General features: G+C 44.0%; 1 protein-coding gene across 1 annotated transcript in view; it reads left to right on the top strand.

Annotated features, from left to right (window-relative positions):
• Positions 1 to 27,469, top strand: part of RHBDF2 (rhomboid 5 homolog 2) — a 217,671-nt gene that overhangs the window by 163,669 nt on the left and 26,533 nt on the right. The window contains exons 7-11 of the mRNA XM_082271201.1: positions 9,055 to 9,183; positions 13,894 to 14,012; positions 22,583 to 22,786; positions 23,182 to 23,293; positions 25,797 to 25,871. Of these exons, the coding sequence (XP_082127327.1) occupies positions 9,055 to 9,183; positions 13,894 to 14,012; positions 22,583 to 22,786; positions 23,182 to 23,293; positions 25,797 to 25,871 (639 nt within the window). The remainder of the gene's footprint in view (positions 1 to 9,054; positions 9,184 to 13,893; positions 14,013 to 22,582; positions 22,787 to 23,181; positions 23,294 to 25,796; positions 25,872 to 27,469) is intronic.

Consider the following 27,469-nt stretch of genomic DNA (forward strand, 5'->3'; position numbering starts at 1 on the left):
TTTTTTTTTTTTCAGTTTTTTTTTTTCTGCCTAGTCAGGAGTAGGAACCTAGTTCCCTGCTGATCTTTTTAGATAGAAAACTGTTTCTCCTGGATTTTTCCTATGAGATCAACAATCAACTGCAGGACTGGGCTGGATAATCTAGATCAAGTATTTACTCCAGTCTGGCCAGCGAGCGCACGCAGACCTCAGCTCCTTGTTAGGTCAGCCGCAACATAGCCTCACTGGACGGGGGCTGGCCTGCAAGTTACATGCCTTGAGAGGTCGCATACGACTGGGTCTCCACTCAAGTCACAGCTCTCCTCCTGGCCAACAGCTCCCCATTTCGATGGAGAAGTTCTATCTGGAGCCGTGTCTGCCTAGTTCCTGGTAAGGTAAATGGCCGTCCTCCATCTCCCCTTGGAGAGTTTTGGGGTGGACGTGGGCCCCTCCTTGGGACAGTCGGACCCCCGAGTTCCCCTCCTTCCCATCAGGCACCCTTCCTTTCCAGTGTCCCCCATCCAACCCCCCCCCCCCCCCAAACATATATGCTGGGGCTGTTTGGGTGGTCTGGTCCACCTCATGGGGTGGGTGCATGGGGTAGGTTCCACACCTGGGTCCCTGTAAGCCTCGTGGGACTGCCATTTTGTTGAAACCTGTGTGTTTCTATACATGGCGGCCTTGTTTGTGTAGTTTGGCTGCAATTTTGCTGTGGTTTGAAAATAGCGGTGGCCATGACAGTGGAGCCCTGTGGGCGGTGATTTCGGCGGTGGGAGCGCCTCCTCATCCCCTGGTGTTGACTCCTGGACCCTTTAACTTCCTGATCGCCGCAAGTGTAGTGCAGATTATCCTCGTGGCTGCAGGTGCCTGTTTCTGCTGGGTGGGGAGTCTGGTGGGGTCCTCTTCCTCTCTGCTGAGGATCGCTTGGTGCTTGTGCCTGGCGACCGGGTAGTGCTGCCAGCGCGGTGGGGGTTGTCCCTTTGCAGTGTTTTTACACTTTGTGGGGTCCCCCTGGTGACTCATGGAGTCTTTGGAGCACATCTCCTCACCTGATCACCTCTCTGAAGCTGCGGGGCCCTCCGGGTCCCGACCATCAATGCACTGACGGCGGTCCGGGAGTTCTTTTGCCATGGGTGGAGGTGGCTTTCAGGCGAGTGTCTTCCCCTGCCTCATCAGATCCTGAATCAGATTGGCAGCCGTGGATGTGGGTCACCCTGCAGGGTCTGCAACCTTGCGCCCGTATTCCCCTGATAGTGAGAATTCCTCCACGTCTGCAACCGTGCACGAAAAGGCGCTGGTAGAGGCACTGATTGTATCTGTGCGTGAGACCCTGAAGATGGAGGACACAGCTGCAGGTTCCCTTTGGCACTCACAAGCCATCCAGAGTGGCAAAGGTGTTTTCATTCCCTGCCTATTTTGACAGAATTGTCCCTAAAGAGTGGGGACAACCAAAGCGTCCCCGTAGGGTCCCTAAGCGCTTTACTAGGCGTTACCCCTATGAGGAGTCCCTTCTTAAGAAGTGGACTGTTCCACCGGTATTGGACCCTCTGGTTTCCAGATTAAGCAAGTCAACTATGATTCCGGTTGAAGAGACCCTGGCCTTTAAGGATCCGGCTGACAGGAAGGCGTGGCTGTGGCCCGCAGTATGTACACTCTGGCTGGTTCGGTAATGAAGGCCTGTATTCACCATTGCCCTGGTGTCCCAAACTCTGAGGGCTAAGCTCTTACGCTGTGACCTGGAGGGAGAACAGCCCCTGCCTTTGTCGAGCTGGCGAACCAGCTGGTCAAGGGGCTTCAGTTTATCTGTGATGCCTCTTTGGATGGGGCTCCCCTAGTGGCTCGGCTTTGTTTTGGCAGCGTGTCTTTTGGCTCAAGTGCTGGTCTGCAGACCAGACTTCTAAAGAGGCCTTTACTGATTTTCCTCTTCATGGAGATCGCCTGTTTGGAGCTACCCTGGATGATGACATTAAAGGTCTCACGGGGGGGGGGGGGAGGTGGGGGTCGGGTAGAGTGCTTTTCTGCAGGCTACTAAGGGCAAGGAACCTCATCATAGACATGGGCCTATACATTTTTTTTCGTTCCTTAGGGTCAACTGACAAGTGCTCAAAGCCTTTCAGGGTCTCCTGGAGGATCCGAACGAACCTGGTCTGACAAGCCGAGGGCCCTGGTGCTTGCACAAGTCATTTGGTCCAGCTACAAGATCGAGTTTCGCTTTTGTCCTCTGGCAAGGTTGTTTCCTTCCAGCACCTGGGTCTTTCAGGGGTTTTACTCAAACCTGTTCAGTTCCCAGGATGGAAGGCAAAGTGTGTCCATTCCTGGACCTCAAGGAGCTAAACTGCTTTGTGCTGGTGCAGAAGTTCAGAACGTAGTCCATTTGAACGATGACATCCCTGCATTAGGGGGATTTCTTTGCCTCTATTGACATTAAAGATGCATACCTTTACATTGCAATATGTGCCAGTCACCAGTGTTTTCCCTGCTTTGCTGTGGGAGAGGAGCATTATCAGTTTGTGGTTTTACCATTTGATCTCGCCTCTGCTCCTCGGGTCTTCACAAAAGAGTTAGCCCCGGATCTAGCCTTGTTACGCCAACGGGGAACCGTGGTACTGGGCTACTTGAACGATCTCCTTCTGCGAGTGGAGTCGTCTCCTGCTTTGGTGGAAAACCTGGAGATCACAGTATGAAATCTGCAGGAGTTCGGCTGGATTCTGAATTTTCAGAAGTCTGCTCTGGTTCTGTCCACGAAGCTGGACTATCTGGGCCTGACTCTGGACTCTGCCTTAGCCAGTGTGCTCCTTCCTCTGGACAAACTCCAGAAATTGCAGGCTGCAATTAGTCTCCTGCGGTCCAGCAGATGGTCATCCCTCTGGACTTGCATGCGGGTGCTGGGCCTGATGGAGTCTACCTTCACGGAGGTTCTGTTTGCACAGTTCCATACGAGGTCCCTGCAAAGGGAGATTCTGACCAAATGGGACGAGACTCGGCAGTCTCTGGACAATCAGATCTGGCTGAGTCAGGGAACGAAGGAGTCCCTGATATGTCCAGTGCGCATTCATATGGACAATGCCGTGGCCGTGGCTTAGGTCAATCACCAAGGGGGCACAAGAAGTTTCCTGGAGGCTATGGAGGTAGCTGGCATTCTAGAGTGGTCAGAACGGTTCATTCCAGCCCTCTCCGCTGTAACCTTCCCGGGGTGGAAAATTTGCAGGCAGATTACTTCAGACAGCAGGCGTTGGACCAAGGAGAGTGGTTCCTTTTATTCTGAGGTGTTTTATCAACTGTGTCTTAGGTGGGGCACCCCCGGGGTGGATCTGTTGGCGTCTCGGCTCAACAGAAAGGTGCAGAGGTTTGTGGCTCGGTCAAGGGATCCTCTGGTGGATGCCACAGATGCGCTGGTGGCCCTGTGGGGTCAGTATTGTCTGATGTACGCCTTCCCTCCTATTAAGCTTCTGCCAAGACTTCTCCGCAGGATCGAGGGCGAAGGGATACCGGTCATCTTAGTGGCTCTGGACTGGCCTCACCGGGCTTGGTGCGCTGATCTGGTGCGGCTGGTCGCCGGCATTTCTTGGAAGCTTCCTCTCAGGGAGGATCTGCTGTCCCAAGGACCATCTTCCATCCTGCTTTACAGTCTCTGGCTTTGACGGCTTGGCTGTTGAATGCCTGGTGCTGAAGGTTAGGGGTTTATCTGAGTCAGTAATTCCTACCCTGTTGAGAGCTAGGAAATTTACATCTAGCAAGAGCTACCATCGTACGTGGAAGAAGTACATTGTGTTGTGTGAGTCTCTTGGGATTCATCCTCGCTCCTTCTCAGTGGCTCAGATCTTGACCTTCCTTCAACGGGGGGAGGGGGGGGGGTTGAACAGAAATTGGCCTTGAGTACCATCAAGGGCCAGTTGTCGGCTTTGGTGGTCTTTTTCCAACGACCTTTGGCCACACACTCTGTTGCGTACCTTTCTTCAGGGTTTCTGACATTGGTTCCTCCAGTGCGGGCTCTGTTGCCGCCTTGGGATCTCAATTTGGTGCTTTCGGTTCTCCAGAAGCCTCCGTTTGAGAATCTTCAGGAGATTCCTCTGCATATGCTGTCCCAGAACGTGGCCTTTTTGGTGGCTATCCCGACACCCTGCGTGCAGAGGGAACTAGCATAGTTCTCCTGTCGTTCACCTTACCTGGTGATTCACAGGGATAAGGTGGTTCTTCGCCCCTGTCCGTTGTTCCTTCCAAAGGTTGTCTCTGATTTTCATTTGAATGAAGACAGTGTGTTGCCTTCCCTGTGTCTCAGGCCTAAATATTCAAAGGAAATTGTCTTGCATACCTTGGATGTGGTCTGGGAAATTCTGGTGTACTCGGCAGCTACAGAGTCTTTCAGGAAGTCAGACTCTCTATTTGCGCTCATGGATGGACCTCGTAAAGGGTTGTCCGCTTCCTCTGCGACCATTTCCAGATGGATGAGACAGATGATGATTCAGGCCTATTCTATCAGGGGTCAGGTTCCTCCTTTCCATGTCAAGGTGCACTCTACTAGGGCGCTTAGTGCCTCCTGGGCTTTCGGTCATCCGGCATCAGTGACGCAGGTTTGCAAGGCGGCCACCTGATAGTCGATGCACACTTTCACAAAGTTCTCTAAAGTGTATGTGTTGGCATCTGCGGATGCTTCTTTTGGCCGCAAGGTTTGTGCAGGCTGCTGTTTAGAGGACCTGACACTTTGAGGGTGTATTGTTTTTTTCAGGTGGGCTCGAGTTGGCTGGGTTGAGCTCCTCTTTACCTGGTTGGCTGGATTGGAATTTCTTTTTCGCTGCTCCCACCCCTCATGTTTTACACTGCTTTGGGACGTCCCGATGGTTAAGAATATTAGGAGCGGTGTCCGTCAATGAATGAAAGAAAATGGGATTTTTGACTTACCATAAATCCATTTCTTTGATGGACACCGCACCCACCCCTCTGTGGAGTTGTAATTCTTCTGACACTGCTTGTAACTAAACTGAGTGCCCTAAAGCAGAGAGAGGGAGTATACCCCCTGAGACTGCCCATGGGCGTAGCCAGACCATTTTTCTGCCTAGTGTCCTACTCCTGTAGGGGGCAGTATAACCCAATGGTTCAGAATATCAGGAGCTGTCTGTCAATGAACATCAGAAAAATGGATTTTACGGTAAGTCAAAAGTCCCATTTTTCGTCTCTTACATTGCGACGCAGATTACATTGTGACGCAGAAGAACTTTTCGGTGATCATTTCATGGACTGTTTCATTGGAGTTTCACATATTTATTGGCACAGATATTCACTAATTTTTTTATGCATTACAGCAGGACTCTACAAATCCCAGGCGCCAGGTCGCATTGGCGACTAGGAATAAAGTACTGGCATTTGTCAGCCCATTCACTGTTGGCACCAGGTGGGGCGCCGCCTACAGAGGGTGCCCAGCCACGCACAACTCAATCCCAGATTCTGCATGCAGGAACATTCCCACACCTAGCCACGAACACTGGGCACCGGAACATTCGCATGCATGCTGTCTGCCCGCAGCCCGGCATGGACGCAAACATGGATGACAAGTCCAACAAGCTGCTGCTGCTGCTGACCCTGATGATCCTGCAGTATGTGTGCCCGGACACCTGTACTGTGCAGGTGAAAGGCCAACAAGAAGTGCACCTATCACCGTCCCAGCATGAAGGAGACCTGGCTCTTCTCAAGTTGCTAAAGCTGAGGGCTGCACACCGACTGGAGGGAGTTGATCAACTGTATCCCCGCCATGGTGGACAACCAGGAGATCCGGCTCAGACCCCTCAGGTGAGGAACCCATCTGGTTTACCCCTGGCACGGGGTGTCCCTCCCAGACTCCTCTGCCTGCTGGGGAGCACAATGGAGACCTGGCCATCCTCTGTCACATCGGAGCCTTCATCCTCCCCATTATGGCAGGAAACTTTACCGGCCATTGAAAATACCTAAAACCCTCAGATTGTCCTCCTGTCAGTCCATGTCATATGTGTCACCCCAGCATGGCCAGTTCTGGGGATCACCCTAATCAATGGGGCTACACAGTACCCCTTCACATCCCCTTCATCCATGGCATATCCCAGATGTGGGACCTACTTATCTCTGCAGGATTGGGCTGTACTATATAGGGGGGCATAATAAGTCTATTGAGGATGGGGGCTTTGGTATGTAGGGGGTCATACTTCTATACAAGATATTTTTGGGGTCATAAATTTATACAGAATGGGGGAGATGTGCTAAAGAGGGGGTTATAAGTTTCTGCAGGGTGGGTGGCTGTGGTATGGGGGGGGGGGCTAGAATATGTCTATACAGGATAGGGGTGCTGTGGTATATAGGTTGTCAACTATCTATACAGGATGGGGGGCAGTGGTATATAGGCGGTCATATGTCTAAACAGGATTGGGGGTGCTGCGGTATATAGGTTGTCATATGTCTATCCCGAATGAGGGTCTGTGGTATGTAGGGAGGTTAAAATAAGCCTATACAGGATGACGGTGTAGTGGCATATAGGGGATCTTGCGTATATATAGTGAGTCATACCTCCTATATACAAGATGAGACCTGTGGTCCTACTTCTATACAAGATGGGGGCCGTTGTGTATTTGGGGTCATAAGTCTATCCAGGATTTGGGGGGAGGACTGTGGTATATGTAGGGAGTCGTATACCACCTCTCTGTAAGCTCTTCTGGTCGCCCATGTAGACAACCTACCAAAATGCCATATTTTACAGAGAGGCGCTCACTAGTTGGTAGTTTAGCAGAAATCTGCCCTGTAGATAACAAACTGTTCTCCTGTAAACAATATTAAATTATGTACCCCTCCATAGCGGAGTTCCCCGACTGTCCCTGTTGCTAGGACGTTGCTATGGAGCACTAGTCATTGTTGCTCACCTTTTGCCATCACACGAGTCCTGCTTCCTCAGATTCCAACACTGCTTATGCACTTTTTTCCCTATCGCATGGTGATGAGCTCAGCAACATGGCACTGCGGCATTTGAATCCGAGAGATTGAGAGAGAGAGAGTGGGCATCAGTGGCTGTAGTGCCACAGCAACATCTGTCCTGGATTCAGACGTTACAGATGCGGGGTGCACTATTTACCCTGTTGTCACGCCATTGAGCTGGGCATTGTAGAAACTGGAGAGAATGTTTGTCATGGCATGCGCTCTCTGTAATGGCAGAGGGGAATTCCCTGTGTCCTGCATCTCTAAAGATACACATCAGTTGAAAATAAAGTTGTGTTAATAAAAAAAAAAAAACTGGCCCCTAACTTTTTTAGCTTGCTCCTAGATTTAAAGCAAATCTCTCCTTTCCTTTTTCTGTTGGGGTCCCCCAAGACTCTGTTCTCAGACCCCTCCTATTTTCAATCTACACCTCCTCTCGGAGTCAGCCTCCCACTGCTTCCAATACCATCTCTATGCTGACGATACCCAAATCTATTTATCCACCCCTCAGCTCCCTCACGTATCACTAATTTACTATCCGATATATCAGTCTGGATGTCACACCACTACTTTAAACTCAATCCATCCAAAACCCAGCTTGTAATTTTTCCTCCACCACGTGCCCCTTCCCCTGATCTCTGTCAATATCGATGGCATTACTATCAGCCCATCCCCGCATGCCAAGGTCCTAGGTGGTGTTCTGGACTCTGAACTCTCCTTCAAGCCTCACATCCAATCGCTGTCCAAATCTTGCCGCCTCAGCCTCCGCAACATCTCCAAAATACGCCCCTTTCTAACCAAAGACACAACAAAGCTCCTAGTTCACTCCCTGGTCGTCTCGTGCCTCGACTACTGCAATTCCCTTCTCGTTGGCTTACCTCTACATAAACTATCCCCCCTTCAATCCATCATGAACGCTGCTGCCAGACTCATCCACCTTACCAATCGCTCAGTGTCCGCTGCTCCTCTCTGTCAAGCCCTCCAGTGGCTTTCACTCACCCAACGAATTAAATTCAAAATACTACTAATCTTACAAAGCAATCCACGGCTTAGCCCCTAGTTACATCACTAGTCTAGTCTCAAAATACCAACCTAATCGCTCTCTTCGTTCCTCTCAAAACCTCCTGCTCTCTAGCTCCCTCGTCACCTCCTCCCATGCTCGCCTCCAGGACTTTACCAGAGCCTCTCCAATCCAATGGAACTCCTTACCCTCTGTCCGATTTATCTCCTACTCTATTAGCTTTTAGACGATCCCAGAAAACCCTCCTTTTCAGAGAAGCCTATCCTACCCACACCTAACAACTATACTTCAATTTTCTCCATCAGCTCATCCCCCACAGATTGTAAGCTCTAATGAGCGGGGCCCTCTAATTCCTCCTGTATTGAATTGTATTGTAACTGTATTGTCTTCCCTCATATTGTAAAGCGCTGTGCAAACTGTTGGCGCTATATAAATCATGTATAATAATAATAATAATAATAATCAAGCCCTGCACTACAGTAATAATGGGTTAGCGCAGCACTTGCTTTTATACTTAATACTTAAGGTTTATTTATATGATATATCTATTATTATGCAAGCTGCTTTTCTTTTTTTTTTTTTTTTTTTTTTTTTTTTTTTTTGAGACCCCAAGTACATTTCATTTTGATTTTCATTGTGTATGTCGTTGCTGTTATTAGGCTGTCATTAACAGCTATGTTTGTGTGACCTTGAAGTTGTGGGGAAAGAACCTCCTGACTGCTGCTACACAGTGCTCAAGTATTGTGGGCCATCAAGATCAGAATTACTCTTCATGTCATTAAATTTTATTCCCACTGTCTTATCCATGCCTCCTAGTATCTTTTAATGGGTTGTTCTTTTTATGCTGTTTTGGCTGGAGTTCTGCTTTAGAAAATAAGAACCAAAAACCATTATACTTATAATTAATCTCAAGAAGGATTCTTGATTTGGTTATTTTCTTTGGGGATGTATGTGCTATGTTTTGTATAAGCTGCCAGTATGGTGTCTTTTTACATTTACTTTACAATGTCTGTGTATATGCACATATGGCAAGCACTGCAGCTTAATATTCTGACATATGTACTGTAGCTAAATAAATGTGAGCTGCAGAATTTTATTAAGGATTTGAATTGATTTTCCAGGGTCGCCCCATACTGGACACTCCTCGCAGCAGGAAAGCAGGACAGAAGAGAAGCTTTGCCTATCCAAGCTTTATGGATGAGGACACAGTAGATGCCCCAGATACTCTGGATTCCTCCTTCTTCAGTAAGGCAAGAAACTTTCTGATTTATGTAATAAAACGCGTTTTTCAAGGTTCACAGCACAGAAAGCACATGTAAAGCCCTGACAGAGGCACGGGTTAAGCACTGAACACCAGCATCATCCCCATCCTAACATAAATGCTGCTGTGCACCAAAAATATTGTGTGCTGCCATTTCAATACAGTATGAAAAGTTTTTAAGGTGAGGTTGAAAGAAAAAGTAAAAGGGATTCAATGGTATTTTTTTAAATGTTTGGCATTAATAAAGTTTTAAAAATTTTTTTTTTTTTTATGTCAATATGCAGTCTGTCCAGATTATTTTCAGTGTACCATTTGCCAGCCTGCAGGCAGTATACAGTGCATCTGCAAAGTATTCACAGTGCTTCACTAGTTTCACATTGTTATTTTACAGCCTTATTCCAAATGGATTAAATTCATTATTTTCCTCCAAATTCTGCAAACCATACCCCATAATGACAACGTAAAAAAAGTTTGAAATCTTTGTAAATTTATTAAAAATGAAAAAAAAAATGTACAAAGTATTCACAGCCTTCGCCATGACACTGAAAGTTGAGCTCAGTTGAGCCTAGGTGCATCCTGTTTCCACTGATCATCCTTGAGATGTTTCTACAGTCCCACAGTTAACAGTGCATGTCATAGCACAAACCAAGCCATGAAGTCCAAGGAATTGTCTGTAGATTGCCGAAACAGGATTGTATCGAGGCACAGATCTGGGGAAGGGTACAGAAAAATGTTTGCAGCATTAAAGGTCCCAAAGAGCACAGTGGCCTCCATCATCCATAAACAGCAGAAGTTTGGAACCACCAGGACACTTCCTAGAGTGGGCCGCCCGGCCAAACTGTGCAATCGGGTGAGAAGAGCCTTTATCAGGGAGGTGACCAAGAACACAATGGTCACTCTGACAGAGCTCCAGCATTTCTCTGTGGAGAGAGGAGAACCTTCCGGAAGCACAACTATCTCTCCAGCACTCCACCAACCACACCTGTATGGTGGAGTGGCCAAACAGAAGCCACTCTTCAGTAAAAGGCACATGATAGCCCACCTGGAGTTTGCCAAAAGGCACATGCAGGACTCTCAGACCATGGGAAACAAAATTTTCTGGTCTGGTGAAACAAAGATTGAACTCTTTGGCCTGAATGGCAAGCTTAATGTCTGGAGGAAACCAAGCACCGCTCATCTCCTGGCCAATACCATCCCTACAGTGAAGCATGGTGGTGGCAGCATCATGCTGTGGGGATGTTTTTCAGGGGCAGGAACTTGAAGTCTAGTCAGGATTGGGGGAAAGATAAATGCAGCAATGTACAGAGACATCCTTGATGAAAACCTGCTCCAGAGTGCTCTGGACCTAAGACTAGGGCGAAGGTTCATCTTCCAACAGGACAATAACCCTAAGCACACAGCCAAGATAACAAAGGAGTGGCTACTGGAAAATTCTGTAAATGTCCTTAAATGGCCCAGCCAAAACCCAGACTTGAAGCCGATTGAACATCTCTGGAGTGATCTGAAAATGGCTGTGCACCGACACTCCCCATCATTCTAATGGGGCTTGGAAGGTCCTGCAAAGAAGAATGGGGGGGGAAACTGCCCAAAAATAGGTGTGCCAAGCTTGTAGCCTAATACTCAAAAAGACTTGAGGCTGTAATTGGTGCCAAAGGGGCTTCAACAAAGTATTGAACAAAGGTTGTGAATACTTATGTACATGTTGTTTTTTATTTAATACATTTACAAAGATTTCAAACAAATTTAATTTACGTTGTCATTATGGGGTATTGTTTATAGAATTTTGAGGACAATAATAAATTTAATCCTTTTTGGAATAAGGCTGTCACATAAAAAAATGTGGAAAAAGTGAAGCACTGTGAGTATTTTCCAGATTCACTGTACTTGAGTTACTACCCTTGACTATTCACACTATAGCACTAAATGACTCGGCAGAAAATTCAAATGATTTTTGCTGTGAGTTTTTTTCCCTTTTTAAAAGGTTGAATGAGGGCTGTGTCCAGCATAGGTGTATGTTGGGAAGAGATATTGATTTGCAAAGAAAACTGGAGAGTAAGGGTGAAACTTGCCTGTAGATTTTTAGCAGTTGTACATCCGGTTCTCCTAATATTTGTTCACCCTTCACTTCAGCTTCTCAGAAAGGGCAAGGCCTAAAGTCACGCTGACTCTAGTGTAAAATGTAAGTCTTGCTGAAGAGCAGGCACGGTTTGATGGCTGATGCTGCCCTTCATTGCTAATCTCCATCATTGACGACCCCCTTCTTCCCTCCTTTCAATTAGAGTACTTTTTCTGACCGCTGCAGCACACTGTAAATGGAAAGTGGAATAGCAGTCTGGAGGACCGTTAAGTTGGAAAGTCAGACCCAGTAATAAAGTAAAATGGAGGGATTTACATGTAGTATTTCATCTTGTGGTGCCTACTGTTATACAGAGTCTGAAGGTTTATTGCAGGTACAAGGAATTTGTCACTAAGTGAAAGGCCTGTCTGAGAAGCCTCCAATAGAAGCTGCTGTTTTCACACCCCTGGGCTGTGTATAGTTTGAGCACATGGCACTGCTCACGACGGAATTTACCGATTTTTATACCAAACTATACCGCACCCCTACCCCTTATGACAGGGACTTAGCTGATGTCTTTTTTGCTGACATGTCATTACCCACATTGACATCTCATAAAGACATGATGGATGGCGAAATCACTGAGGCGGAGGTCAAACAGGCGATTAAGGGCTTACACCCCTCTAAAACACCTGGCCCGATGGTTTTCCGGGACTATAATATCGCAAATTTCAGGACGTTTTGTCCCCTCATCTCTGTGCATTCTTTAATGCGATACGCCTTGGGGGGAGACCTTCCGCCTCAGGAGAACACGGCGTTCATTCATGTCCTCCCGAAACCGGGGAAGGATCACAGTATGTGTGAGAATTATCGCCCGATCTCGTTAATAAACTCAGACTTAAAGATCCTAACTAAAATTATGGCGACTAGACTCGGCTCTTTCCTATCTAGCTATATTCATCCTGATCAGGCGGGGGGGATCAGGGGGGACGGCGGAAGTCTGGCGTCCCGGGACGCCAGACTTCCGATCAAACTAGGCGAATACTGGACATCATATCGGCCATTCACTCGGACTGGGATGGGGGGGGGGGGCCCTCGCAAGTGCATGCTCCTCTCATTAGACATGCACAAGGCTTTCGATTCCCTTTCGTGGGCTTATTTGTTTGATGTCCTAGAGAGATATGGTTTCGGCGCGCCTTTCCTCACCATGTTGAGGGCTCTATATAGCTCTCCCACAGCGAAACTAATGTTGAAGGGTTACGCGTCGGGTTCGATTACCATTGGTAGGGGGACTCGACAGGGTTGTCCCTTGTCTCCCCTACTTTTTGTGCTGGCCTTAGAGCCTCGGCAGATATTAGGGGAGTGCTCTGCGGAGGATCGGAGCACAAATGCATGTTGTTTGCAGACGACATTCTGGCTTTGATCTCTTCGCAGATCACGACTCTTCCGAACCTTTTTGCGCTGCTCCGCCAATTTGTGCATCTATCGGGCTTAAACGCCAATCAGGCTAAGTCGCAGGCGATGAATATTTCTTTAGAGGGCTCAACGGTTGCCGCCTTGCAACAGTCTTATAAATTTATCTGGCAGACTAAAACTACCTTATTTAGGCATACAATTGACACCGTCCTTGCATACATTGTACAACAGTAACCATCCGCCCCTCTTTACTCGACTGCTGGCTGACATGGATAGGTGGCTGCTCCACCCTCCGTCGTGGTTTGGCAGACTACACTCTGTCAAAATGAATATCTTGCCTAAAATCTTATACTTGTTTCGCACATTGCCTATTGCCTTATGTAGACGTGATATCCAGAGATTACAGAGCAAACTATTGTCCTTTATCTGGGGGAATAAGAGACCTAGGGTGAACAGGAGAACGCTTTTGATGAGGTGGCGGCAGTTCACACATTTTTGAAGATGTATGCAACAAAGACTTTAAAAACCATTTAGCCCCGGTTTACACTGTTGTGACGTGGGAAGCAGTGAAATTTCTAGTGCGGGTTCCTGCATCGCATCTCCCTCGCATGCAGTTCACACTGCCCTCTAACCGCTGCGAGTGTCAATACAAAGTTAATGACACCCTCAGATCGGTTCGCCAATCGCAATGCAAACTGTGAATTTGGATCACACCCATGAGATCCAATTCCTGTGTAGGAAAAAAAGGTTCCTGCAGCATTTTCATGCAAAGGCACAGAGTTCAGCCATACAAACTGTATGGCTGAATGCGCATCACACAGATCTACACAGCAATGCAGTGTGAATCACATGCGATGTCTGTGTTCGCATTAGTATGAACACAGGCTTAAAGTTAAGATCATTTTGCTATCTAGCTGGATTGAATTCTTGGTCATTTTTGTATTGCTTATTGCAGTAAATTGCACCATCTGTGTGCAGCTCCACTCTTCACAGCCAATGCTCTAATCCATACAAAACTAGCAGAGACTTTGCTGCACTCATATAGTATGCAGACTGGGAGTCAGAGAATGGCCCCTTCCTTCAGAGGTTTGGTGTCTGATGGGTGAGACAAAGCAATCAACTTCTATAATCAGTTCAATGTTTAGAATTAAATTATTAGATTTTTTAGCATTCAACTTCTTTCCTCTGATGTTTATCTTGCTTTTTCTCATTTTCTGCTTGCCGTAGGTGGACATGCATGATGAAACCTTCTCTATGCCAGATGACGTTTTTGAATCTCCTCCTCTCTCTGCTGCTTACTTCCGAGCTGCTGTGCCAACAACTGATGATGCTCCCATTTCAAGTGGGTGAGTATCTTCCATATCGTGCTGAGACATGTACAGCTTTGTACTTGAAACATTACACTTCACTTGGAGTAAATGTTACATCACTTGATTCTGTGTCCATTTGTAGCTTCTGTATACCAAAGGAACCTGGTCTCAAAAAGCTTAGTACCCCTAAGAGTCATATGTACAGTACAGTGCCTTGTAAAAGTATTCATACCCCTTGAAATTTTCCACAGTTGCACATAATAGTGGAAGGAAAACAATAAATGTTTTTTAGAATTTAAAATAAATATCTGAAAGGTGTATTCAGCCCCCCCTGAGTCAATACTTTGTACAACCACATTTTGCTGCAATTACAGCTTCCAAGTCTTTTTGAGGATGTCTCTACTAGCTTTGCACATCTAGAGGGTGACCTTTTTGCCCATTCGTCTTCCAAAATAGCTTTACCTCTGTCAGATTGGACAGAGAGAATCTGTGAACAGCAATTTTCAAGTCTTGCAACAGATTCTCAATTGGATTTAGGTCTGGACCTTGACTGAGCCATTCTAACACATGAATATGCTTTGATCTAAACTATTCTATTGTAGCTCTGGCTGTATGTTTGGGGTCATTGTTCTTCTGGAAGATTAACTTCCATCCCAGTCTCAAGTCTTTTGCAGACTGTAACAGGTATTCTTCTAAGATTGCCCTGTATTTGGCTCCATTCATCTGCTCATCAACTCTGACCAGCTTCCCTGTCCCTGCTGAAGAAAAGCATCCCCACAACATGATGCTGCCATCACCACCATGTTTCATGGTTGGGATGGTGTGTTCAGGTTGATGTACAGTGTTCGTTTTCAGCCACACAGTGTTTTGCTTTTAAGCCAAAAAGTTTAATTTTAGTCTCATCTGACCAGAGCACCTTCTTCGAAATGTTTGCTGTCTCCCCCACATGGCTTTTCGCAAACTGGACTTCCTATAGCTTCCTTTCAACAATGGCTTTCTTCTTGCCACTCTTCCATAAAGCCCAGATTTTCGGAGTGCACGACTAATAGTTATTCTGTGGACCGATTTCTCCCTCCTGAGCTGTGGATCTCTGCAGCTCCTCCAGAGTTACCATGGGCCTCTTGGCTGCTTCTCTGATTAATGCTCCCCTTGCCCGGCCTGTCAGTTGAGGTGGATGACCATGTCTTGGTAGGTTTGCAGTTGTGCCATACTCCTTCCATTTTCGAATGATGAATTGAACATCGCTCTGTGAGATGTTCAAAGCTTGGGTAATTTATTTTATAATCTTTCCCTGCTTTAAACTTCTCCACAACTTTATCCCTGGTCTCTCTGATGTGTTCCCTGACCTTCATGATGCGGTTTGTTCACTAAGGTTCTCTAACAAACCTCTGAGGGCTTCAAAGAACAGCTGTATTTATACTGAGAATAAATTACACACAGGTGGATTCTATTTACTAATTAGGTGACTTCTGAAACAATTGGTTCACAATTATGTGCCATTTTAAACTGGTCTATCACATAGAATCCCAATAAATTTACGTTTTTGGTTGTAACATGACAAAATGTGGAACATTTCAAGGGGAATGAATACTTTTTCAAGGCACTGTATAGACATTATCTTTCTTGGAGCTATGGGGTGGATCAAATATTGAACACCTTGCAAGTGCATTTGCTCCAGAGCTTTGTAAATATGTTTAAAATGGTTCTAAGGGTGCAGGTTTTTTACCTTCATGTATTCTATGTGCAGCGACCCCCCCCCCCCCTTCAAACCTTAACTGAGCTCCCTCCGATCCAGTGATGTTCATGATGGCCCCAGCTGTCTCAGGACTCTCCCTCCTCATTGGCTGAGACAGCAGCGGGAGCCAAATGGCTCCCACTGCTGTCAATCACAGCCAGCGAGCCCAAAGAGGAGAGAGCGGGGGCAGGGCTGAGCCATGGTTCTGTATCTTATGGACGCATAGAGCAGTGACTTGAGTGTGAGCAAGCAGCTGTGCCCCCAGGGCAAGCAGCCTTCTCTGGGGGCACTGCCTGAGGGGGGAGGAGGCATCAGTGGGGGACCTGAAAAGAAAAGGGTTGGAGCTGCCCTGTGCCAAACCACTGCACAGAGCAGGTAGGTATAACATGTTATTTAAAAACAAAAAGTACTACTTTTAAGCCTCACTTGCGAAAAAATACCGAATCACATGCAAGGAAAATGTTTTAAAAATTCTTTTTTTGCTTGCACATGATTGGATGATGGAATTCAGCAGAGCTTTCACTCATTTACGGAGCTCTGGAGCAAATGCACTTGTAAGGTGCACAGTCGATTTCCTTTAGTAAATCAACCCCTGGTTGTCACTAGATGGTGTAACATCAAATGGTTTTAGTTAATACCATCCTGGGTTTACACAGGGCAAATTAATATTCCTAAAGCTGAATTTCAGGCAAACTGCTAAATAAACAGATAAAGTTCATATTTTGGAGTGGTTTGATCCGCCAAAGGTCTTTGTATTTCTGTCTATTTCTAAGATTAACCCAGCCCCCTGACACAATACAGACAGCCATTTTCTGATTGGACAAAATGTTTGGCTTGTCAGGTAGGCATGCTTCCATGTTTCTTTGGTACCTTATCTTCTACTAGTAAAGAAATCCTTTTTTTGCCCCTAATGACATCACCGAGGCTGCTAGAGCTTTCGCTCTCTTAAGGGGAAATGCAAGGTCTCTGGAGGTAAGATCCCAAAAGGTGTCCTGTGTCTAGAGGAAGTGATGCAGATACATCCCTGGATCCCACCGCAAGTGAGGACTACATTGCTGATTAGGAGTGAGAGTCATCAGCAGTGAAAACGCTGATAAACCTTCTCCTCCTTATGCTTCCCACTGCCGCCCTGTGTGACTGTTGACCACCTCTGCATGACATTGATTCTAGGAAGGAAATGGCTTTAAGAAGTTTAATTATAAAATTCTGTATATGAGGTTTACCAGCAAGATTTTTTTAGTTTTTTTAATATTGGGTAAAGTTATAATTTTTCCAAATACAGTGTGTGTTGCCTCTCTCCACCCTTAGTCTGACCGTGAATGGTCAGACTGATGACCTCTGCTCTCTCCTCCTATTCACATGTTCCTTGTTAGCACATTTGCATTCTTCAAGTTCACACACCTCAGTCCTGGGTGGATTTGATTTAAATCCAGTCGATTAAATCACTAGTAAAAATGCTTGATTTAAATCCTCTCCATTTTAATCATAATTTTTAAAGAGCAACTGTCATCTCTTTCCTGCAGTGGCTTCTCCTCTGACCTGCCGTTGACTCACTGACGGTTTCATTCATGTAATGGGACAGCTGGTGATGCGGCAGTGACACAACAAGGTGAAGGACGTAGTGGCAGGTGCTCTTTAAATGTAAGAAATTATTCCTGCTGGTAGTGTGAAATTGTGTGAATGCAGTGCATGTTATCTCAGCCTGGATTTATTGAATGAGTTTACCCAAAAAAAAAACGTAAATATTGCAGAAAATACATATATGCAGACTATGGAAATATAAAATGCTACATATCTAAGCTCCATTTCATTATATTTTTACTCCAAAAGCATTTTATTAAAATAAATTTTGATTAAAAAAAAAAATAAATAATAAAGAAAAAAGTCCTTTTTTTTTTTTTTTTTTATCCACCCTGCATCAGTCACTTACTTATACTAATTGTATTTTAAAAATAAATCTAATGATTTATGAAACAATTTCAAGCTGCATTAATTTGTATATGTTATATCTGATTAAAATTCAGCCTTAGCTAAAGCCATAGTACAATGGATTATACAAAGGGCCCTTTTTAGTATTATCTGTAGCCAGGTTTGATCTGTCCCTAAAGTCAGATCACTTATTAAACATTCTGCTTGGATTCTTCTCCGTTTGCTGCACAGTGTTCTTTTTGTTTAAAACGTTGGAAATTTCTCATAGGGATGAAAGAGTAATAAGCTTACTGATGATTTTACATGTATGTTACCCACTTCAATGTAACAGCCATGTTTATTTTTTCTTTCATTTTATTATTTTTTTTTTTATTTTGTGCATGTTTTGTACATACTTTAAAACATTAAAAAAAAAGTATTTGTTAAAAAAAAAAAAAACCCCTTTTGGAAATTATTATTTTATTTAGGGCTCAAATTGTACTTTGCAGCAAAGAAACTGTCTGTTCACCATCCAAACCCACTTTTATGTCCAACGTTCACATGTCCCTTGGTAGTAATATATTTTTAGCCAAAGCAAAGACGATGAATCCGAGAATCCATTTAAATGTTAGAAGTTTATAAATAGAGTGAATAGTGATCCAGTGGGAAAGTTCTAACAAACTGGAGCTCAAAAGGGGCAGAATGTCTCTGTACTTCATATGTATTATGTGCTCAGGCTGCTTTCCATCACCAACAGAAGAAATGCACTAAGAAAAGGGTCTTCTTTAAGATGAATAGCACAATAACCTGATGGAATTGGAACCTTTATATTGCATACATTCAGAGAAAATTGGATAACACTATAGCCAGAAATGTTTTTACACCTTGGAAGTGTAATGGCTTATTTCAAAACCGATTCCCAGAACTTTGGCTAACATAAAGATGCAGGGGGAAAGAATGAAGGGAAGGTAGGTTTATAGGAAATGCATTATACTGAATCCTATTTTGAGATGTATATACTGTATATAATCATTGTAACTGTGACCCCAGCCTAATAAGTTTAGCAGGTCACCCCCTGCTAGTATATACCAACAGGGCAGAACTATGTTAAGTATAAATTGTATTGAGGGTACAGTAAAGTCCTTCCAAGTAAGAATGATTACATGGAGTCCAGGAGAAATGGGACTACTTAAAAGGTGCATTATTGAAGGCAACAGAAAATTGCATTAGACTTGTCAGTAAAAGCAAAAAAAGGAAAAGACCACTGTGGTACTCAGCCGAAGTGGCCCAAATCATTAAAAATAAAAAGCTAGCATTTTGTAATTATAAAAAAACCCAGAGCAATGAAGAGAAGGAAATCTACAAGATTAGGCAGAAAGAGGCCAAGCATGTTATAAGAACTTCTAAAGCGCAGGCAGAAGAAAAACTAGCTCAGTCTATGAAAAAGGGGGATAAGACATTCTTCAGATATATAAATGAAAAAAGGAAATTAAAACAAGGAATAACTAAATTAAAAACAAAGGACGGAAGGTATGTAGAAGAGAATAAAGGGCTAGCCGACTGCATACTTCTGTTAAGTTTTTACAGAAGAAAAAGAAGGACCTCCACTTGAAAGGACGACTAGTGAATCGTTTGATGCATGTGTCTTTACAGAGGAAGACGTTCTAAGATTGCTGTCTAAAGTGAAGACAAATAAGTCACAGGGCCCTGATGAGATACACCCAAAATTATTAAAAGAGCTTAGTGGTGAGCTGGCAAAACCATTAACAGATTTATTTAACCAATCATTAGTAACAGGAGTCGTCCCGGAAGATTGGAAATTGGCAAATGTCGTGCCCATTCACAAGAAAGGTAGTAGGGAGGAATCGAGCAACTATAGACCAGTGAGTCTGACATCAATAGTAGGCAAATTAATGGAAACCCTATTAACCACTTAAGCCCCGGAAGATTTTACCCCCTTCCTGACCAGGGGGTATTTTGCGATTCGGCACTGCGTGACTTTAACGGACAATTGCGCGGTCGTGCGACGCTGTACCCAAACAAATTTGACGTCCTTTTTTTCCCACAAACAGAGCTTTCTTTTGGTGGTATTTGATCACCTGTGCGATTTTTTTGATCATGCGCTATAAACAAAAAAAGAGCGTAAATTTTGCAAAAATAACAATATTTTTCACATTTTTTTATATGAAATTCCCCCAAAAAAAATGTAAAAATCAAAATTTTTTAACATTTTCGGCCAATTTGTTTTATGCTACATATGTTTGGTAAAAAAAAATTGCAAAAAGCGTATTTTGATTGGTTTGCGCAAAAGTTATCGCGTTTACTAACAAAGGGAAAGATTTTTGTTGTTTTTGTTGTTTTTTTTTTAACGCGTAATGGCGGCGATCTGCAATTTTTTTTTTTTTTTTGCGGTATTGCGGCGGACACATCGGACTCTTGACTGACATTTTTGACACTTTTGGGGTTACCAGTGACATTACTGCAGTAATCAGTGCTATACATATGCACTGTTACTGCAAAATTACACTGGTAGTGAAGGGGTTAACTTTATTTGAGAGGGAGGGGCTGTGTGTGTCCCTAGGGGCTTGATTCTAACTGTGATTGGCTGTCTGTTGAGCTGTAGAAACAGTGATCAACGGTTCTACATAGTAGAACCGTGTGATCACAGTTTCTACACAGGGGAGAATGACAGGCGGCTTGTTTACAGCGGCGATCGCAGAGTGATCAGCGGACATCGGGTCCGCCGGTCACACGCGCGGGGGGGTCCGCGCGCTTGCTCCCTAGACCTACGTCACTTTGCCTGTGAGGGGCTGACTGCCGACGTAGATAGTCGTGCGGCAGTCGGCAAGTGGTTAATAGATAGGATTGTGGAACATCTTCAATACCATGGATTGCAAGATGAAAAACATGGGTTTACTTCAGGGAGATCATGTCAAACAAATCTTATAGATTTTTTTTGACTGGGTGACTAAAATAATAGACGGTGGAGGTGCAGTAGACATTGCATATCTAGATTTTAGTAAGGCTTTTGACACTGTCCCACATAGAAGACTTATCAATAAACTGCAGTCATTGAGCATGGACTCCCATATTGTTGAGTGGCTTAGGCAGTGGCTGAGTGACAGACAACAGAGGGTTGTAGTCAATGGAGAACATTCAGAACAAGGTCATGTTACCAGTGGGGTACCTCAGGGATCTGTACTGGGACCAATTTTGTTTAATATCTTCATAAGTGATATTGCAAAAGGCCTCGATGGTAAGGTTTGTCTTTTTGCTGATGACACAAAGATATGTAACAGGGTTGATGTTCCTGGAGGGAAACGCGAAATGGAAAAGGATTTAGGAAAACTAGAAGAATGGTCAGAACTCTGGCAACTGAAATTTAATGTGGATAAGTGCAAGATAATGCACCTGGGGCGTAAAAACCCAAGGGCAGAATATAGAATATTTGACACAGTCCTGACCTCAATATCTGAGGAAAGGAATTTAGGAGTAATTATTTCAGAAGACTTAAAGGTGGGAAGACAATGTAATGGAGCAGCACGAAATGCCAGCAGAATGCTTGGATGTATAGGGAGAGGTATAAGCAGTAGAAAGAGAGAAGTGCTTATGCCGCTGTACAGAACACTGGTGAGACCTCACTTGGAGTATTGTGCGCAGTACTGGAGGCCATATCTCCAGAAGGATATAGATACTCTAGAGAGAGTTCAGAGAAGAGCTACTAAACTAGTACATGGATTGCAGGAAAAAACTTACCAGGAAAGGTTAAAGGACCTTAACATGTATAGCTTGGAAGAAAGAAGAGACAGAGGGGATATGATAGAAACTTTTAAATACATAAAGGGAATCAACTCGGTAAAGGAGGAGAGCATATTTAAAAGAAGAAAAACTACCACAAGAGGACACAGTTTTAAATTAGAGGGGCAAAGGTTTAAAAGTAATATGAGGAAGTATTACTTTACTGAGAGAGTAGTGGATGCATGGAATAACCTTCCTGCAGAAGTGGTAGCTGCAAATACAGTGAAGGAGTTTAAGCATGCATGGGATAGGCATAAGGCTATCCTTCATATAAGATAGGGCCAGGGACTATTCATAGGATTCAGATATATTGGGCAGACTAGATGGGCCAAATGGTTCTTATCTGCCGACACATTCTATGTTTTTCTTTTTTTTTTTTTTTTTGCTTTTTTTTTTTAAATACACAAAATATGAAGAGTTGGACAAGAACTGCGAATTGCCTATATAGAAGAAGCCTGCTTTTATCATTTTATGGATGTGGTTCTGGCTAGCTCACTAGATTGCTTTAAAAAAAGCCTGGATTCTTTCCTGGGTTCTGGATTCTGGGTCCTGGATTCTTTCCTATATTATAATATAAATGGGTACTAATGTTTATAGGTAGAGTTGATCCAGGGTATCAGGAATTATTTTTTTCCCCCATGCTGTAGCAAATTGGATCATGCTTTGCCAGGGGTTTTTCGCCTTCCTCTGGATCAACTGCTGGTTTAGGATTGTGTATATGGGATTGTATGGTTGGGTTTTCGTTACTGTTTTTTTTATTGGTTGAGCCAGATGGACTTGTGTCTTTTTTTTCAACCTGACTAACTATGTAACCTGCCACTTCTAGTGCAGTACAGAGTGGGATGTGCAGTGCGGGGCAGGCTCATCCTGTTTAGGAAGTCAAATGATTGTGTCAACACAGGCCCTAGAAGTTTCTACATTTTTAATTGCGTGTGCTGTGATGTATGGTATAAATTTCACACTCTTAAATATTTAACTTGTAATCGGTGCCATCCAAGTTAATGAATGTCATCGGTGGTCAAGCCAGTAATGACTTAAATGACATTTGAGAATAACACAGGTTGGTAAAAAAAAAACTTTAGTTTTTACTCTTCTAGGTTTAATATAAAAGCGATAGATTGTTCTGATGATTAAGGAGCAATTGTATGCTTTTCATTTTTTGCAGGAGAGAATTTGTGAGACCTTCTCCTACTTTAGCTGGCCACCCTCGTAGAGGGAAGCGTATTGCATCTCAGGTGAAACACTTTGCCTTTGATCGTAAGAAGCGCCTGTACGGCCTGGGCGTTGTTGGGAATTGGCTAAACAGAACCTACAGGCGGAGTATAAGCAGCACAGTCCAGAACCAACTGGAGCATATTGACAGTCACAGGTGAGATTGAATATGGTAAGAAGAATACTATAGATCATTCACATTTTGGTAGCTGCATTGCTGAAAATTTTGCAGAGCTTCGTTAGTGCCTGTACTTGTATTGAGGGACAATATTTAAAAGTTCCCACAACATTAAAGCGAAAGTAGTGCATTTTTTATTAAGCATACATTTTGCTCACTAAATCAAAGCTCCTCTCTCATATTTGCTATGGCATCCTGCCAGCCTTCTAAAGTAAACCGCAAATGCTGTAGGCCCCTAAACACCAACTGAAACTGTCATATTCTGGTTGCAATTTTTTCATCTCAGTTACTCCTCCATGCCTGTAGTACAGAGGCCAGTGAGGACTTGTTTTAAAACTCTTAAAGTGCATAGTCAACTTGTTTTATTTTTGCAGGCCTTACTTTACCTATTGGATCACCTTTGTCCATGTGCTCATCACTTTACTCGCCATTGGTACATATGGCATTGCTCCCATTGGATTTGCGCAACACACCACCACTGAACTGGCAAGTTGATATCCTGTTATTGTGCATTTGCTCCTTTTTAAAATAAACCTATATTGGTTGTTTCTTTTTTGTTAAAAATTTAAGAAATCCTTTCATAAAAAAAATGTTTACTAATTCCCTACAGATTTTTAACTTTAAATATGTTTTCCAAAAATGACATTAAGACCCCATTCACACTAGCGCGACTTGTCAGGCGACCTGGTCGCCTGACAAGTCGCGGTGGGTCACTCGCCATTGAATAGCACAGGACCCGTTCTAATAGGAGCAACACAAGTCGCTCCGACTTAGAAAAAGGGTCCTGTACTACTTTGGGGCGACCTGGAGGCGACTTGCATTGACTTCAATTATATGAAGTCCAAGCAAGTCGCACCGCGACTTCACAGGTCGCCCCACCAAGTCGCGTCGCCGCAGTCTGAACGGGGTCTTATATATATTTTTTTTTTTTATTTATTTTTTATAAATTTGCAAAGATTTCAAACAAACTTATTTCATGTTGTCATTATGGGGTACTGTTTGTAGAATTTTGAGGAAAATAATGAATTTTAATCCATTTTGGAATAAGACTGTAACATAACTTACCTCTACTCCCTTCATTCCCCTTCCTCCTTCCCCCCTATTTCCACTTCCTTATCTCCTTCGCGTTCTCTCTTTTCTTTCTTCTAGCCCCCTCCCCTTCTTTCCCTTCCTATCTTCCCTGCCCAATCTGTTGTGTGTCCCCTTTATCCAGTTGCAACGACCTTCAGTTTCATACCCAGTGGGTCCTTGCCTAGTCTTTGGCCGAATACAACTCTTATTCTACATACAACCTGGCTACCGATACCCAGTATTTGTTGCCGCTGTGGCACATGATCCCTTTTCCTTGCATGCCCTCAGTTAGACGGGTTCCCCACGTTAATGAGACCCCCGTTTCACAGGTTATGATAATCACATGGCCATATCTTGTATGTTTATTATTCTTCTGCATTCACCCGCTATGAACATATTGTTGTATATCCTAGTCGTTATTGCTACGTTATGCTACTATGTGATTACTATACCACCTTTCTGTACACACTTCATGTAGCTGTTCTCATGTACTGTGTATATTTTGTATGTTTTCTACTTAAAATCTTAATAAAAATTTATTATGGAAAAAAAAAAAAAAGACTAACATAACAAAATGTGGAAAGTGAAGCGCTGTGAATACTTTCCGGATGCACTGTAATTCGTGCAAAAGGAGCCCCGACCAAGTATTGAGTGCATGCTAGAGCTGCACGATTCTGGATAAAATGAGAATCACTATTTTTTTTGCTTAGAATAAAGATCACGATTCTTCACGTAACCTCATCTTTCACATTATTCAAGGTGAGAAAAGGGGCTGCCAGTCATGTGCCACCCCTGGGAGGGGTGAGGGAGGCTGAACAGGTGTCTCGGTGATGAGAGCACAACGCACCCCGCCGATGTTAACCTGCTGGTGTTTTGTCGATTACTGCATTTGCTGATCATCGGATAATGCCTCCAATGATATCCACGGAGTTGACATCACGCCAGCTGATTGCCAGAGTGATGGCAGTACTGCGCATACGCAGATTGTCAGGCATTGTCCGACTATCTGTGCTACTGGAACGATTAGAATGATTAATCGCGCAGCTCTAGTGCATACTATACTGTACATGGACATAAGCCAACATGATTTTTAAAAATCATTTTTTATTGGTTGTTTATGTAGTCTAATTTTCTGAGATGCTGAATTCGGGGTTTTTATTAGCTGTAAGCCGTAATCAAAATGAAAAGAAAGGAATGGTTGAAATCTATCACTCTGTGTGTAATGAACCTATACGAGTTTCACTTTCTGAATTGAATTACTGAACTTAACTTTTTGATATTCAAATTTTTTTAGATTCAGCTGTACTTGCTAGTATGGTGTGAAATTTGAATGTAGCCTAAAAAGATATAAAACCTCTGTTCACGAATTTAAAAATAAATCCCCCAGATCATTAGTTTCCCTTTTTTAACAGTGGAAACATTTGATTAGCTTATTAAAGTGGAAGTAAACTTCCAACATTAAATTTTACCTATTGGTAGGCCTATAATAATGCTTACCTATAGGATAGTATAAATATCTCCTAAACTTACTCCACATTTAGGGGATAGTTACTGTAAATGCAGTCAGTGACCTCACTGGCGCATGCGCTCTGAAGGAACGGCCACCTGTGCCGTCCCTTCAGAGCCCTGTGCCGTCCCTTCAGAGCCCTGTGCCGTCCCTTCAGAGCCCTATGCTGTGAACAGCTGCTCCCGCACGCATGCGGGAACACATTATGGAACATTATGGCTTTAACTTGTATATAAGAAGAAAAAAAAAAAAAAAACAGCGGTTTACAACCGCTTTAAGCGCTACATGATAAATATATTGGTGTATTTAGAATGGTAAATATTGTGGCAATGGCAGAGTGACTAATACTTGTGTAAATGTATATTTTCCATGTTTTCGTAGCAGCTTATGGCCTATGTCTTTGTGTTTTAGGTCCTAAGGAACAAAGGTGTGTATGAGAGTGTGAAATACATACAGCAGGAAAACTTCTGGATAGGCCCAAGTTCGGTAAGTGTAATGCTCTGACCTCCTATCATAGTGACCACATACATATCTCTTCAGTTACACAACTATGCTGTCAATTTTCTACTGCTCCTGTATTCTTGCAATGGATATAAAATTTGAAAAGCGAGGGGTAGGCAACCTTTGAGAGATGGAGAGTTACCTAAGCAAAATGGAAAGGTCACTGGGGTGTGCTTTCTTTAAAAAAATAAAAACTAGCAAGAGGAAAAATATAAACTTAGCCTACTTTAAAGGATAACTTTAGTGAGAAATGTAACATTCACAATTTTTTTCATGTCTGGAAAGTAAATGGTCACCCCAAAACCATAAAGAAGGCAGAACTGGTACTGCAGGCTGACTTGTTTGACTGGTTTATTTAATTCCTGGCTGGCCTTAATTCTGGTTGTTTGTTTTGACCCGCCTTCTCAGGGTTGAGTTTTGGCCAGTGTAAGTAGTATGTAGGGGAGTGTCCAGGGGTTAGTAGTTTATAGGGCAATGTCCAGGGGTCAGTAGTATGTGGTGCAATGATGAGGGGTCAGTAGTATGTAGGGGAGTGTCCAGGGGTTAGTAGTTTTTAGGGCAACATCCAGGGGTCAGTAGTATGTGGTGCAATGATGAGGGGTCAGTAGTATGTAGGGGAGTGTCCAGGGGTTAGTAGTTTATAGGGCAATGTCCAGGGGTCAGTAGTATGTGGTGCAATGATGAGGGGTCAGTAGTATGTAGGGCAGTGTCCAGGGGTTAGTAGTTTATAGGGCAATGTCCAGGGGTCAGTAGTATGTGGTGCAATGATGAGGGGTCAGTAGTATGTAGGGCAGTGTTCAGGGGTTAGTAGTTTATAGGGCAATGTCCAGGGGTTAGTAGTATGTGGTGCAATGATGAGGGGTCAGTAGTATGTAGGGCAGTGTCCAGGGGTTAGTAGTTTATAGGGCAATGTCCAGGGGTCAGTAGTATGTGGTGCCATGAGGGGTCAGTAGTATGTATGGCAGTGTCCAGGGGCCAAAAGTATGTGGGGCAATGTCCAGCTGTCAATAGTATGTGGGGCAGTGTCCAGGGGTCAGTAGTTTGTAGGTCAGTGTACAGGCGTCAGCAGGGCAGAGTGGGGGCACTGTACAGAGGTCAGAAGTTTGTACAGCAAAGTACATTGGTCAGCAGTGTGTAGAGCAAAGTGTAATTTCCCATAGGGGGTGCAGGAAAGAGGCAGTGGCACATTGCTATATGTTCTGGTGAACTGATCCCCGCTGGCCCTCATCTCTTATCCATCCCATGTGATGTCACATACCAGCACCGGAGATGGACAGGAGAGGAGGGCCATTGGAGATCAGCGCAGAACACACAGATATATTGGCTTCCCTGCACTGCTCTTTATGGGATAGGACCATTTCAGATGAAGGTTCGGAAAGGTAGGGACATTATCAACCCATTTTGTTAAAGGCGGTTACCAAAACACATTTTATTTAATCTGATGTGTTTTATTTGTAACCAATATTCCCTCTCTGGGCAATGATGTTTTCAATTAATGCTGAAGGTTAATCTGCTTATATTTTGCCTTCTCTGATCCCTCGCTCTTCCCATCATCAACATGCAAATTACATTTTGCAACAAAT

The sequence above is a fragment of the Pelophylax lessonae genome (assembly GCF_965119305.1).
Source record: "Pelophylax lessonae genome assembly, chromosome: 11".
NCBI lineage: Eukaryota > Metazoa > Chordata > Amphibia > Anura > Ranidae > Pelophylax > Pelophylax lessonae.